The sequence below is a fragment of the Scyliorhinus canicula genome, chromosome 11, assembly GCF_902713615.1.
Source record: "Scyliorhinus canicula chromosome 11, sScyCan1.1, whole genome shotgun sequence".
Lineage (NCBI taxonomy): Eukaryota > Metazoa > Chordata > Chondrichthyes > Carcharhiniformes > Scyliorhinidae > Scyliorhinus > Scyliorhinus canicula.
Window position 1 is genome coordinate 141115328 of NC_052156.1, and position 16397 is coordinate 141131724.

At 47.8% G+C, this 16397-nt stretch overlaps 1 protein-coding gene across 2 annotated transcripts in view; it reads left to right on the forward strand.

Moving 5' to 3' along the window:
• The window catches only part of LOC119973431 (gamma-secretase activating protein), a 102999-nt gene that overhangs the window by 33876 nt on the left and 52726 nt on the right, over positions 1-16397 (forward strand). For both annotated transcript variants that reach the window (XM_038811546.1, XM_038811547.1), the window contains exons 12-16: positions 2947-3026; positions 6221-6298; positions 11606-11683; positions 13432-13527; positions 14807-15024. In XM_038811546.1, the coding sequence (XP_038667474.1) occupies positions 2947-3026; positions 6221-6298; positions 11606-11683; positions 13432-13527; positions 14807-15024 (550 nt within the window). The remainder of the gene's footprint in view (positions 1-2946; positions 3027-6220; positions 6299-11605; positions 11684-13431; positions 13528-14806; positions 15025-16397) is intronic.

A 16397-nucleotide genomic window follows, 5' to 3' on the forward strand; every position in this document is an offset into this window, starting at 1 on the left:
TGGTGCTGAAACCTGTCCTCCAAACTCTTTCCAGCTTCGGACAGGACTAGAACATATTCACATAATTCGCAGGACCCTTCCCACATCGCTCCCAGACATCCTACACCCCTCAATCAGCCAGCTCATCCCACCCATACCCCATGGCCCCTCATACCAACTCAATGCCAACTCATATCCCCAAACACCCTCAATTCACATGCAAACGCAATGTCAATTTGGCCCCCATAGCCACCATGCCAACTCTATTCCAACTCAGGCCCGCTCATTACCCCGACGCACGCATGCCCCCATGCTACAACCATAGAAACTCATCCAGGATCCACTATGGGCAGACTTCATGACCCATGTGGAGATTCAACTTCTAGTAAGCTAATATAGCTCTCCCGTATACACATTTGATAGCGATTTAAAAACTCCCATTCGTGAAATGTAATCTAAAGTTTAAAAAATATATATTTTTATTCTCCTTTTTCACATTTTCTCCCAAATTTACACCCACCAACAATAAACAATAATCAGTAACAAATATGTCAATCCCCATATCAATAACAACGATCCCATCCTCCCACCAAACCCCAAACATTCGCCCGCATGCTCACAAAAACAAATTACAAAAAGGAATCAGGAATCACCCATAGTCACCATTAACACACTCAGTCCCCCTCCCCCCAACACTCCTACCCTACCCCGCCAACTAATGTTCGATATTACCCAGTTCTTGAAAGTGCATGATGAAACGTACTCTTTTGCTGACCATTACCGCTAACCCTCGAGCCCTTCCATGAAATACTGAGTGGAACACCTGACTCACCCAGCCCTTTTTAAGTCTCATCTGGTCCTTCGCCCTCAAGTGAGTCTCCTGCAGCATTGCTACATCGGCTTTCAAACTTTTTAAAAATAAATTTAGATTAGCCAATTATTTTTTCTAATTAAGGGGCAATTTAGCGTGGCCAATCCACCTACTCTGCACATTTTTGGGTTGTGGGGGCGAAACCCACGCAGACACGGGGAGAATGTGCAAACTCCACACAGACAGTGACCCAGAGCCGGGATCGAACCTGGGACCTCAGCGCCGTGAGGCGGTTGTGCTAACTACTAGGCCACCGTGCTGCCCTGGCTTTCAAACTTTTAAGATGCACAAACACCCTTGACTTCTTGACCGGACCTCCTAACCCCTTCACCTTCCACGTGACTATCCTAACTGGGGGACTCTCACCCCCCCTCCATCCTTCTTATACACCATCATCATACCACTGGGCCCTGCCCCATGAGCCTGACCCACCCCTATCCATTATTAACATCAAACCCCCCCCCTACCAAAATCTCCCCCTCCATTTCCTGTCAAAAAAACATCTCCCAGCATTGAATCCCCCACACACACCCCTTGCTCGCCTCATAGGCCCATCGAAACCTGCTAACCAGGCTCCAATGTCCGCAGCCCTCCTCTCGCAAAATGTACTCAAAGTTATTAAATCTCAAGTGGTTAATTTTTTAGAAAACTAAACAAACATCTATTCAGAACCCACATCAAAGACAGCCAATTCCTTAATGGCCCCTGTATATTGTCAATTAAACTGTTAACTGTAAACTCCCTTGCTGAGACAATTGTAGATTTTGAGACTTGGTCAAGCATTTATAATGACAAAATTATAGCCCATTGGGAAATGTTAACAAAGAGCTCTATTGAAACTGGATGAACAGCTGCTACTTTTTTTGAACCTACATCAAATGGTCTGTCAATCAAAGCAGTCCAGGGTTTTCTTTTGAGTCCCAATGACAGCTGCAGCCTGATTTTAAAAAAATGTTTTAAGGATTTAAAAACTTTAGATTGTGGACATTTAAACAGACCTGATCCACTCTTTTCCATCAATTTGTAACTCTCACACTGCAGTTTAAGCTGCTTGTAACAGTCAATAGGAGGCATGTTTGAACTCAGCACTAAGTTCAAATGGCTCTGTTGTGTTCCGGTTTCCCTGCTGTGTGATTCATGCCCAATTCCCTTCTACCAGCACCAAATTTGGATCTGCCAAAAATGGGGATGGGACTTCTGCATCCGTGCTCTGTCTGATGTTTCTCTGCAAACATCTGGCTCTTAGACTTGGCCAATGGACAATTTTCCTGGTGGAGTGATGTATCTTTTGTATGTGGAGGTTAAACAGGGTTTAAAGAATAAGAAAGATCATGCCTTGATTGGTACTATTGCCACTTCTTTTCAAATTCTTTCAGCAACATGCTTGATAGGTTATGTTTGTTATATTTTGTTTTTCCTCAGTGGAATAATTGTTAAAGAAACAAAATTTGTATTCGCTGTGCAGCACGGCGGAAGAGTGGTTAGCTTGGCTGCCTCACAGCGCCAAAGACCTGGGTTCAATTCCGGCCTTGGGTAACTGTTTGTGTGGAGTTTGAACATCCTCCCCATGTCTGCGTGGGTTTCCTCCGGGTGCTCTGGTTTCCTCCCACAGTTCAAAGATGTGCAGGTTTGGTGGATTGGCCATGCTAAATTGTCCCTTATGTCCAAATATGTGTAGGTTAGGTGGAGTTATGGGGATAAGGTGGGGGAGTGGGCTTAGGTAGGGTGCTCTTTCAGAGGGTTGGTGCAGACTCGATGGGCCGAATGGCCTCCTTCCGCACTATAAGGATTCTATGCTTCTGTGTTCCTATGTTCTGGCACAAGCTTGGCATACAATTGCCCCAGGTGTACATTCTGACAACAAAATCATAGCAATTTTGGTTGGAAATGTGTTGGGTTATGGGATGCGCAAGCATTGGTTCTCCATCCTGTACAAACTTTAATACATTGCTGGTCATATGGGAGGAATTGTGTGTGTCTAATGCTCTTGCACAAAATAACAGGTTCACGATGTTCTTGTGAGGTGGGTTGTAGATGGATGACTGTGTTCTATGACTGTCTCCTCCATTTAACTTCACTGCCTTGCCTCTTTTCAGCCTCGTAAACTTTGGATACAATCATTTTCAAGAGGAATCATTGGAATTGTTGAATCTGCAAGTTTTCACAAATCATGCAGGTAGCAAGTATAAACAGCTTGCTTTGTTTTCCTTATGTACGTTATGTGTTCCAGTAATATTATATAGAGATTCTGAATTAGAGAGAGAATTAAAAGAATGCAACCCATCACTTTCGATAATGAGGCAATTCAAAGGCTTCTTTCCTCATTTTCCCCAGAAAAATAGTGAGGTCCCAGTTTGTGGAGACCAGCACTGAACGGCGCTCGCCCGAGGTCCCCAAGGCGAGGGACCTGGATCCCACACTCTAGGTAGCTCTTGGGAACCCATATTAGAGTGAGACTAGCTGTCAAGCTGCCAGAAAGTGATCCCGCCCACAATGGGCAGAGTTCACATTGCGACATCTCTCAAGATCGTGTTAGATCTCGTGAGGCTTGGCGACCCTGGTAGATCCCAGAAGTGCCAGAGGTGGGATCTCCCGACATCTACTGGTCATGTGACGCCACGCTGCTTTTCGGGCGCAACGTGACAGTAGATCCCGACCTAAGTATCTGCAATAGAGTATGGTTACCACCAAGTGGAGATAATGCACATTTATGGGCTTGTGTCTAAATGTTGATAGTTGCAGCCTGTGGGCGCGATTCTCTGCTCCCCACGCCGGTAGGGAGAATCGCGGGAGGGCCCCTTGACTAATTTCATGACCCCCTGGTGCCCCCCGCAATTCTCCCACCCCCCGCTCGGAAGAATCGGCGCTCGCCGTTTTTCACGGCGACCGGTGATTCTCCGACCCGGATGGGCCGAGTGGCCTGCCGTTCGCGACCGTTTCACGACGGCGGCAACCACACCTGGTCGCTGCCATCGTGAAATCGCTGTGAGATGCCCGTTTTGGGGCCTGGTGGGGAATGAGCACCATGACTGTGCTCGGGAGGGGACAGGCCCGCGATCGGTGCCCACCGATTGTTGGGCCGGCATCTCAATCGGACAGACTATTTCCCCTCCGCCGCCCCGCAAGATCAAGCCGCCACGTCTTGCGGGGCGGCTGAGGGGAAAGATGGCCACCGCGCATGCGAGGGTTGGAGCTGTCAGCCGTCGTGACGCCAGCCGCACATGCGCGGGTTGGAGCCGGCCAACCTGCGCATGCGCGGCTGACGTCACATAGGCACCGCCATCGCGTCACTCTCGGCGTGCCGCCCGGCGGCCGAGAGTTACGGAGCACCGCTCCTAGTCCCGCCGGGAGGGGAGAATAGGGGGCGAGGAGCGGCCTTCAAGGCCGTCGTGAAACTCGGCCGAGTTCACGATGGCCCTCCCGATTTTTCCCGGGAGCGGAGAACTCCGCCCTGTGTCTTTCACAAAGAAGTACAGAAATCCTGTCTGACCAGGTGTCGGCAAACAAATTAATATTAATGGTGAAAGTAGTGGAAAGGGAGTTTTTCAGGAAGTTCAGACTTTCTCATAGTCAGCAACAACACTGTTCTGCAAGCCCTGCCTAAATCCAGCATTAACCAGGGAGGAGGCAGGCCTTTAACTTTCTTCATGTGTGTGCTGGAGACTTTATTTTGCATGAAACTCTAGTATAATTTGAAAATCGTGCTTTAGTTTTTTTTTCTGCCTATGGAGAATCTGATATCGATGAATTGTTTTAAAATTATCAGCCTGATTTTCCAATCCCTTCGATGGACTTGGCCTTCCCTAACTCCAATCACCTCCAGCACTGTAACCTCTGAGATGTAACCCTCTGAGATTGCGGTACTCACTCCTCTAATTCCAGCCTACCGAGTATCCCAGACCTTAGTCGCTTCACCATTGGCAGCTACGCCAAGTACATAAGCTCGAAGATTCCAAAAGTCCTCCGTCTTGCAACATCTATTTCTTCCTCTTTAGATGCTTCATTAAGACCTACTAATTTGACCAATCCTTATGGGAAGACTTTTATGCTTCCCGACACAACCCACGGCCCGGAGTCATTTTTCCCCGACACCGAAATTGCCGTCACTCCCAAGCCCTCAGCGCATGCCCTGCCCTGTCCTCCCCTCCCCGGGGCCCCTGGTAATTACCTGAAGTGCTATCCCAGGACGTAGCTCAGGCAAGGCACTGCAGTACCTCTTCCTGTCACTGCAGTGCTGTGCCTGGAGGGGCTGGAGCGCTGAGGGCCAATTTGATAGGCTGACAGCTCTTAAGTCAGGGCTTCTTCCCAGGTGTGGGTGGAAGTCCAACCTGCTGCCAGTCAATGCTCAGATGAGTGTAAAATGACAGCGGGCCTGCCGGTGTTGAGTTGCATTCCCCGCCGACACTCAGTGAGCGGAGTATTCGCCATCTGAAAATTCTCCTTACATGACTTGGTATCAAATTGTGTATTACAACTGTCAAGAGCTTTGGGATGGTTTACTTTGTTAAAACTGCTATATAAATATAAATTATTGTTTTTTTTTGGAAAGACGGAGTATACAGAGAATAGAGAACCAGGAACAGTCCATAACAATAACAACATTGAACACCGCATAACATACTAACAATGCACATAACACTATAACAATACAATATAACAGAAACCCCCTTTATATACAAGTACGTCGCCAACACTCTCAACAAAATAAAAAACTAAAGTACCCCCCACCCCTTAACAGTCAATAATCACTGTACCCAGTTACCAGCCCCTATTCCCCCCTCCCTTTCAATCGATGTTCTAATGATTCTTGAAAAAATTGCTGAACAGTTTCCACCTCACAGAGAACCCCTCACCCCTACCTCTAATGGCGAACTTGATTCTCTCCAAAAGGAGAAAGTCAGCAAGGTCCCAGTGACCCAGTGCTTAGCGGTTCTGCGGCTCGCCAATTAAGCAAAATTCTCCTTCGAGATCGGAGGGAGGCAAAAGCCACAACATCGGCCCCCATGGATACGTGTGACCGCCACCTGAGACAATACATCCGTAATACCCTCCCAAACCTCACCAGTTCTGGAGAGGACCAGAACATGTGGACATGGTTCGCATGCGATCCGGCACATCATGCACATCGATCAGCCACTTTAGGGAAGAAATGGCTCGGCCTGGCAGGTTTTATATGTCCTCCGTACACAACCTCAAGCTGAATAAGACTTGAGTCTAGCTCATGACGAAGATTTATTTAACCGTACGCAATGCTTCCTCCCAAATCCAGCCCCGCACTGCGCCTCCCAATTAATATATGTTATTGTTAATAAAAATCAAGGACAGAAAGCACAACTTCATAATTTCTCTTTTTTATTGTTGCTGTTGTAGGTACCATGTCAGTGTGTTACAGCCATCCTGTGCGAAATAAGCTGGAATTTACTTATTCGATAATTCTTCTGCACCATGGTAAATCTGGTTTATTAAAAGTTTACTCAGCCGGTCTTTTTGTTGGTTTATCCTGTCCTACTGAAAGCTATGCCAGATTGTAAAATCACCTGCACAGCTGTTCTACTCTCATTCTGCGGGATGTCCACTTAAAGCGTGACCCCCTGTTTATCTGGCTGTAAAGTGATATTCCACCTGGAAAGTTGGCCTGAAACTCTCACTGGAGGATTCTGAGATTTGAGCTCATGGTGGCTAATGTACTTGGCTTTGCTATTGTTTGGCCTGTCAATTCTTTTCAACGTTAATAAAAAGATTATGGGCGTGATTCTCCAAAATGGAGACTAAGTGTTTGCGCCGTCGAGAACGCCATCGCGTTTCACGACGGCGCGAAACGGGCACGGGGACAACCGATTCTGGCCCCCACAGAGGGCCAGCACGGCACTAGAGTGGTTCACGCCACTCAAGCCTCCCTTCCCGGCACCAAATCGGCGCTGCGCCAACCTGCGAATGTGCGGGGGACTTCTTCAGCGCGCCGGCCCTACGCAACACGGCGTGGGGGTTCAGGGTCAGCCGCGCAACAAAGTAGGCAACGGGGGGGGGTGTGTGTGTGTGTGTGTGAGGCCACCCCGCCGATTGGTGGGCCCCGATCGTGGGTGAGACCCCATCGGAGGCTCCCCCCCCCCCGGGGACGGAGCCCACCCCCACCTCACAGACCGCCACCCCGACCCTTCGCGCAGAGTTCCCGCCGGCAGCTACCAGGGCTGAACGGCGCCGGTGGGACTCTGCCGTTTCCGCTCGGCCCATTTGGGGCGGAAAATCGGTGGCCCGGCCATGGACAGCGGCCCGCGACTGGTGCTGCACCAAACGCACCGGCGCAAATGCCGCTGATTCTCCGCACCTCAGAGAATCGTGCGGCGGCGGTGCGGCGCGGTTGCGGCGATTCTCCGGACGGGCACGGGGCTTGGAGAATCGCGCCCTATAAACTAGTTACAGTGTAGACCAGATAATTTAAAACTTTTTCCCTGGTCAAGATTGATTAGTCTGCTTAAAAAACATAGATAGAATCATAGAATTTACAGTGCAGAAGGAGGCCATTCGGCCTATCGAGCCTGCACCAGCCGTTGGAAAGAGCACCCTACTTAAGCCCACATCTCCACCCTATCCCCGTAATCCAGTAACCCCACCTAACCGTTGGACGCTAAGGGCAATTGAGCATGGTCAATCCACCTAAACCCCACATCTTTGGACTGAGGAAGGAAACCGGAGCACCCGGAGGAAACCCACGCAGACACGGAGAGAACATGCAAACTCCGCACAGACAGTGACCCAAGCCGGGAATCGAACCTGGGACCCTGGAGCTGTGAAGCGGCAGTGCTAACCACTGTGTCACCATGCTGAATTCTCCGCTTTGTGACGCCAGCAACGAGAATTCTAATCGAGTGGAGAATATGGGCACGCTTTGCAAAAATTGCGATTTGCGCCCAGCGCCGATTCACTGTCATGCTCCGGTTCCTAATTGGCGGCGTCAATGAGGTTTGTGCCCTGCACCAATGGGCTCATGGTATGTTGATGGTGGATAAGAAGGATGGGGGGGGTGGTGAGAGACCCCCAGTTAGGATAGTCACGTGGAAGGTGAGGGGGGGTTAGGAGGTCCGGACAAGAGGTCAAGGGTGTTTGCGCATCTAAAAAGTTTGAAAGCCGATGTGGCAATGCTGCAGGAGACTCACTTGAGGGTGAAGGAGCAGGTGAGACTTAAAAAGGGCTGGGTTAGTCAGGTGTTCCACTCAGGATTTGACGGAAGAGCTCGAGGGGTAGCGGTAATGGTCAGCAAAAGAGTATGTTTCCAGATGGAGAATGTGGTTGCAGATCAGGGGGGTAGATATGAGATTGTGATAGGGGCGCTGTAGGGGAGGTTAGTGACGCTGTTAAGTGTATACGGTCCCAATTGGGACGATGTGGGATTCGCAAAGAAGGTGTTTGGGGCCATCCCCGACATGGACACATCCGCTAACTGATAGTGGGGGGGGGGGGGCGCGACTGGAACTTGGTGCTGGAGTCAAGGTTGGACAGGTCACGGCTGTGGTAGTTGGTCCCATCGGGGGGGGGGGGGGGGGGGAGCGAGGGCATTGGCTGGGCTAATGGTGGAAATGGGAGGGGTGGACCCTTGGAGATTTCTGCACCCGAGCGAACGGGAGTACGCCACTAGTCACTGCCTGCCAATCAGAAAAAGACCCATTTATTCCAACTACTTGTATCCTGTCTGCTAACCAGTTTTCTATCCATCTCACAACACTACCCTTAAGCCCATGCGCTTTAACTTTACATATTAATCTGCTATGTGAGACCTTGTCGAAAGCCTTCTGAAAGTCTAACAAGAGAATGAGTCCAGACAGACGGAGGAGGAGGATAGTCAATGGAGACCGATTGGGCCTCCATTCAATAATGAAGCAGAGAGATCTAGTACTAGTCTGGTATTTTATTTTTGCTCTTACGTTTGCTTTCAGAGAGTAGTGCACTTGCTCTAAGTTTCTTTGTTTCTTCTCTTGCCCCATCATCATTCCTTTTGTTTCTGTAGGACTAACTCCTCTGTTATTAATTTTTTCCTGTCTGCCATCCTGTCACAGACCTTTTGTTGTCCTTGTCCCAGCCACCCCTTGCTCAAAGCCTGTTATATCTCTAACTTTTCCCAGCTCTGATGAAAGGCCATCAACCTGTTTCTAACTCTGGGAGCTCTTTCTGTCTCTGCAGATGCTGCCTGACCCGCTGAGTAGTGCAGCATTTTCTGTTTATTTTTCAGATTTACAGCATCTTCAGTATTTTACTTTTTGATTTTTGCTTAAAGTATATATCGTTACTTCCAGCTGCACAGGGGCACCAGACAAGGATGCCCACTGTCCCCACTACTGTTCGCACTAGCAATTGAACCGCTAGCAATCGCGCTCAGGGCAGCAAAAAATTGGAGGGGGATCCGAAGGGGAGGTAGAGAGCACAGAGTCTCACTCTATGCGGATGATCTGCTCCTCTATATCTCGGACCCACAAAGCAGCATGGACGGAATCATCGCGCTCCTGAAAGAGTTTGGAGCCTTCTCGGGCTACAAACTCAACATGAGCAAAAGTGAGATCTTCCCAGTACACCCGCAAGGGGGGGGGGGGGGCAGCACTAAAGGGGCTGCCGTTCAATCAAGCCCGACATAAATTCCGCTACCTGGGGATCCAAATAGCCCATGACTGGAAAGGGATCCACAAATGGAACCTCACCAGCCTGACGGAGGAAGTTAAAAAGGACCTGCAAAGATGGAACACACTCCCGCTCTCCCTCGCGGGGAGAGTTCAGACGATCAAAATGAACGTACTGCCCAGGTTCCTCTTCCTGTTTAGATCCATTCCGATCTACATCCCCAAGGCCTTTTTCAAAGCGCTGGACAAACTCATCATGGCGTTCGTATGGGGGGGTAAAAATGCTAGGATCCCAAAGAAGGTCTTACAAAAAACAAAAACCAGGGGAGGGCTAGCCCTCCCGAATCTACAATCCTACCACTGGGCAGCAACAGCCGAGCGAGTAAGGGGATGGATCCAGGAGCCAGAGGCTGAGTGGGTGCGTGCGGAGGAGGCCTCCTGCATGGGAACCTCCCTCCGGGCCCTCGCCACGGCAGCACTCCCATCCCCACCCAAAAAACACTCCAGCAGCCCAGTGGTGACAGCCACCCTCCAATCCTGGAACCAACTGCGGCAGCAACTTGGCCTGACCAAAATGTCGAACAGGGCTCCCATCTGCAACAACCATAGGTTCACACCAGCACTGACTGACGCCACCTTCAAAAGGTGGAGGCAGGACGGGGGGACACTGACAGTCAGGGACCTATACACGGACGACAGGATCGCAACACTGGACGAACTGACAGAGAAGTTTCAGCTAGCTGGGGGGAACGAGCTACGGTACCTGCAGCTCAAAAACTTCCTACGAAAGGAGACAAGGACGTACCCACAACCGCCACGACAGACACTACTGGAAGACCTACTGGACGCAAGTATCCTAGAGAAAGGGAACTGTAGTGACATGTATGACCGACTGGTAGATAGGGACGACACCGTACTGGACGCAACAAGAAGGAAATGGGAGGACGACCTGGGGATGGAGATAGGGTGGGGACTCTGGAGCGAAGCACTGCATAGGGTCAACTCCACCTCCACGTGCGCAAGGCTCAGCCTGACGCAACTAAAAGTGGTACATAGAGCCCACTTAACAAGAACCCGTATGAGTAGGTTCTTCCCGGAGGTGGAAGACAGATGTGAACGGTGCCAAAGAGGCCCGGCCAACCACGCCCACATGTTCTGGTCCTGCCCCAGACTCGTGGAGTACTGGACAGCCTTCTTCGAGGTAATGTCCAAAGTGGTGGGAGTGAGGGTGGAGCCATGCCCGATAGTGGCGGTCTTCGGGGTTTCAGAACAGCCAGATCTATTCCTGGGGAGGAGGGCGGATGCCCTTGCCTTTGCCTCCCTGATCGCCCGCCGTAGAATCCTGTTTGGCTGGCGGTCAGCAGCACCGCCCAGAGCTGCGGACTGGCTGTCCGACCTCTCGGAATCTCTCCAAATGGAGAAAATCAAATTTGCCATCCGAGGGTCGGACGACGGCTTCCACAGAACGTGGGAGCCATTCATGCAACTGTTCCGGGACCTATTTGTGGCCAATGTACAAGAGGAAGAATAGTCGGGGGAAGGTAGCGGGAGGGGGGGGGGGCTACAGGTTCGGTACGGGGGTTCGATGGCTAGCTAAGGCCCAAAACCAAACTAAATAAACATGTTGAGGGGGGGGGGGGGGGCGGGCGCAGTTACTACTACGAAGATGCTTACCTGTAAATATGTATGTTAATTTTTGCGTGTTTGTTTGTTGTTTTTTTTTTGTTCTTTTTCTCTCCTAACAATTTGTAATTTGTTCAATATAAAATATGAAAACTGAATAAAAACATTTATAAAAAAAAAAGTATATATCGTTACTTGAACCTGCAGTATTCATTTCTTGGATGACCGTTGATTTTTTTTTAAAAGTAAAATTTAGACTATTCTCTTGATGTTGCAAACATTTGGGTATTTTGACTCTCTACTTTAAAAGATTGGTATCAAACTAAGTGAAGCTTTCTTGCGAAGAGCATGATTTGATGTGTTATGAAATACATAGCAGTCTTCACTTGCAAATTGATACATTTTGATTTACGTTTATGTATGAGTCTAGTATGAAGAGAGATTACGATCAGTGGACCATTCAAGGTGACCCTTACCAGTTCCACACTATACCACTCCTATTTTAATAAGTTTACTTCTTCTGCAGGTTGGAAAAAAACATATACAGTTTCTTTGGAAGCATCCGGATGTGACTGTATAAGTGAACCAACCTTCATTAACATCGGTAAGCTGATGGTATTTTGTGTAGATCAGGCAACCTGTAAAGAGTGAAACTTGTTTTGACATACAAGGGCTGCATTTCCTTGTCATTCCTAATATTCCTGATGTCTAAATTGGGCCAAGTAAAGTTTTTAGTGGCAGGAAAATAAGGCAGGAGCCATTTCTGCCATTTTCTAATGCAAAATTACATCTCTTTCTTTCATAAGGACACGGGGAGTCCACACCGAGTATTTATAAATAAAATATATACACTTCCCGGTGACCCCTGCTGGGTTCCTGCGGTCGATGCCTTATTGGCCGACCTTATATTTTCTGGGTAATTGAGATACCCCGCCCCTAGCGGGGGAGCTAGTACTCCTCCAGGAGCACGGGGAAGACCAGCATTCCCACCCCGTAGGTCACGTGCGGGATATTACACTTTCTCTATCCCGCCAGTACTAATTCCCTCACAATTTTACCCGTCTCACAGTCCACCTGCTGAGTCGCAAACAACCTAATTTACTTATAATTAGAGAGAATATCTTGCTTTTACAGACACCATGTATTCAGGATCGCTTAGACCAAGAATTACAGGAGAGAGCTGTTGCCAGGATTGTCTGAAATGGGCAAAAATGAGGAGTTTGTGTCTAGAAATATTCTGGAGCTGGAAAACACCCACTGATGGGATTTTCTGTTTCTGTTACCTAGACACACCTGGACTTCTGCCCAGTACTTATGACAGCGTCAGACCGCAAGCAGTCTTTCACCGTACATCCTACCCAGAGTCAGGGATTTTTAGGGTTGGGAATGTAACTCGCTACAGGCATATTCTGGTGTGCTATTATTGTGGAGGAGGAACATCTGCATGTGATGGAGGAGAGGAGTCTCAGGCTATTTTTAGTACGATGCAGTCCATCAGTTATTACTTTTCTGGTTTAGAATATGCCGGCAGCACTGATCATATAAAGGCATCCAGAGAAGATGTGTGCAAGAGTACTTCACCAAAGATGCGCCAGTCGCGGCGATTCTCCGGCCCCGGACTGAGAGAATCCCGCCCCTTATATGTCAACACCAAGTATGCTGGAAGCTGTCATGATGCAGTTGTCTTGCAATTCTGCCTTCTCTGACCACTTCAGGGAAGAATATCATCAGTGACAGTTTCCAATTGATAATACCTACTCTTATCTACCATGGATAATGATCCCATTAAAGATGCCTGGACAGCAGCAGAGATAAATAAGGGACATGCCCCTCGGGAGTCATTGGGTCTGAACACAAATAAATTAAAGCTGTTCTGTAGCTTAATGCCTTTAAAATGCACCCTTATAATGCATCTGGTGATTTTGATCAGTCATCCAAATAAAATCTGATGTGGAAACATGTGCAAACTGCAAACCCCTCGTGAAACATTGCTGTTAAGAGATCCAACTCCAGAAGTAGAATTTACCATTTCATGAGCATAGAGAGTATAGTTATTGCAGCTGCAATCAAAACGAGGTATGTCAGTTGGATTACCTGTAATAAAATCCAAAATTCCAAATGACCAGAAATATTGATGTTCGTGTCCATTAGGTCAAGAAAATATGCTTTTCATTTGTTTGGTTTTGGAAAATTATTTTAAATCTGGCTTCACAATGGTCTGGACAAACCATAGTAGTTGTAAGTCAGGTACACTGTAATTTAGTAATTGGACACTGAATTATTTAACTCAGTACATAGTTTAAATTGAAATAACCGTGTAAAATTATTGTAGTTAATTTGTTTTCTTTACAGGTTATTATTATGTAGCTGTTTACATGCCTGGATATTTTTTACACCTCATTAATACACAGCATCCTAATTTGGCTTGCCATAGTTTATTCTTGTCAGGTAAGAATTTTTAATACAATCTAAGTATCCCCAGTAACAACCTTTGAACTTAAAAAAAAAAGTTAACTTTGTTAGGTAAGTTGACTTTGGATCAGTGTATTATTGGCTGGTCGGATTTTGAACGGTGCTATGTAGAGAATCATGGGCATTACTTGGTTCAGATAAAGGGTGGGATTTTCCAGCCCTTCCCGCATGCAGGATCTTCCAGTCCTACTGAAGATGACCCCCCCGAACACCCCCCCCCCCCGCAGCAGGTTCCCTGGTGGGATGGACGAGCCACACAAAACGCTACACATTGGCAGGACTGGAAGATCCTGCCGGTGGCCAGTGGCAAGCCGCCGGCAAACATGCCGGGGCACGGGGGAAGCAGAAAATCCTGCCCCATGTCTCCCTTGAGCTGCTCATGCAGGGCCTCCTGGCGATTAACAGGCTAGCTTTTTGCCTGAAGTCTCAGAATACCTTCCTGCTGTCTGAGCTGATGATGGTTTGGTGATGATGGGCGGGTGGGCACAGAGGGAGGAGGGAGGAAATTATCTGGGGACATTGGTTACACCCAGATTGTTGAGGGCAGGTTAATAGCAATTGAACCTGGCACGTTGTTTTATTGTGTTGCTCTATAGACCCCAGGTTGATTGTGATGTTGAGCATTTCTTGCATTGCTGGCTTTCAGAGATTGTACCAATGATTTTGGTATTTACTTACATCAAACAGGTTTTTTAAAGCGTGTTTTGTGTTTGCTGAAGCAGTGAAGTTAAACTGCTATTCATGTGGTGTTCATTAAAGTACTGTTTGCCAAATGCATCCTTTCTAAATGTTGGTGGCCTTGTTTTTCCCAACTGGATTAGCTCAAAATAAATGATATCCAGTATAATAAGCTACAATGGATATAGAAGATAAGGCTTGTCTTACCGTTAAATGTGGCTGTTGTTTACATGAGGAAGCGACTGAATAGAATCATTTATGAGTTTCAGTTGACCTCATGATGAAAACATATTTTGCAGCAAATGATGTATTTATGGTGTTTAATTATGTAAAGTAGGATTCAATTTCATGCTTTGTTAACATTTCAGTGGTGATCTGATCGAGATATTTAAAAGGTCAAAAAGATTTTATGGGGTATATGATCCAGAGAATCTGGTTTGATAGTTTTTTATTAGTCAAGGCCATCAAGGGATCTAGAACAAAGGAAGTAATTGGCAGAGCAACTGAAGGGCACTCTTTTGTTTTTATGTTTCTTTAATGAATTCATTAAATACGCATAATGCTATGTGTTTATTAGGGAAAGATGCCAAAGTGAAGCCATGGAATCACCAACGATACATGTTGTCATTGTCTGACTTGGTGCTGGACTGTCAGTTGGGGAAAATGTATAAAGCTGACCTCAACCCTCAGACGTTGCTGTTGTTCATGCGTGACAGTAAACTGGACTGTCATCAACTTGCAGCAATGCACTGCGCAGTGTTGTATCTCCAGAGCGATTCAGAAGCAGAAGCACAGGTACTGGATTAAAGTGTTGATATATAATCCAATATACACCTTATTGTTCAACTTGGTATGTTTGAGACAAAATATAAGCTGCTGCTCTGTTTAATAACATTATTGGATATTCTTTGGAAACTGCAGTTGTATTTGTTGTTCACAAACTAATGACCGCCTTCCTTAGCTTTTAGCCCAAAAGTTATTTTTGAGCAAAGGTCTGGTTTATGACGTGTGTGCTGTGATGTACAAGAAGGAGAAAGTCATTCCACAGCCAAGTGGAGTTCAGAACAGCAAGTGAGTGGCCAACCGGAAAGTTAGGAAGAGGCGGCCAGTGTAGGAATCCTCTGGGGGTATGGCAATCTCAAGCTGATATTCAGCATTGAACAACACTGAGGGTGAAGGAGTGCAGCCCTGGTCCTAGCACCATATGGCAAAGGACTGACAGAGGCCTCCAACAAATATGTAGGAACAGAATAGTAATTAGGTATTTGAACCTCAGGGGGGGTCTATAGCAGGTGGCATGTGTGGGTACCACCCTGGACATAAAAGGGGTTGTGCTGGTGGATGCCATGAGGTTCTGAGAAACAATCACGAAGATCGGATGTGTGGATGGTGTGAGGTATCAGCTTGTGAATTTGGGGTGAGGGGGTGTGGGGGGAGGTTTGGGAATTTGAAGGGTGGTAGGCGGAACTGATGCCAGGGGAGAGGTGGTAACTCAGCCATGCAGCTCATTGATCTTCTTTCACATTGGACAGCGGTCCCCCGGGCATGCTGCCCCCACTGACAGCTGCTGCCACTACCTCCCAGGTAGCACTGCTGATCCTGCTGATGGTCCTCCAACCCCCTTGGGAGAACAGGGTGACCCGGCCCACCTCTCATCCATAGCGTCAAGAAGGCTTGTGAGGTCGACATCCTTAAAGCGAGGAGCAGGTTTGCGCTTTGCAATGTTTGTGTGTTGACTGGGAGTGAGTGGTGAGGGAGCACTTAAAAGCAGCCCCCCTTGTTGGCACCGACGTGCGTATCGGGTGAATAAAATGCCGAGACAGTCAGTATTGGCGAGACTCTCGCGGGGGCTCATTTTTGACACTAAGTGCCATGGAATATATGGTGCAATCTCGCCGTCACGAAACACCTGTCGAAACGTGGCAGAAACTGGACCTGGAAATGTTTCCATTGAATCGTGCCGTTGTCTTTGCCCGTAGTAAGGTGATGTAGCTAATAGGAGGAGCCAGGGGCTGAAGCAGTCAGGTGTTGATGTTCAGTTTTGAGTTCATTTCAAGATTAGGTTGTGAACACACCAGCAGTATCTTTCAAAACAGCTAAAGATTTGCCTGTGAACAGGACAGGAGCTTTTTGCCAAAGACTAGTAGGTTAAACAGTCGTCTGAGACA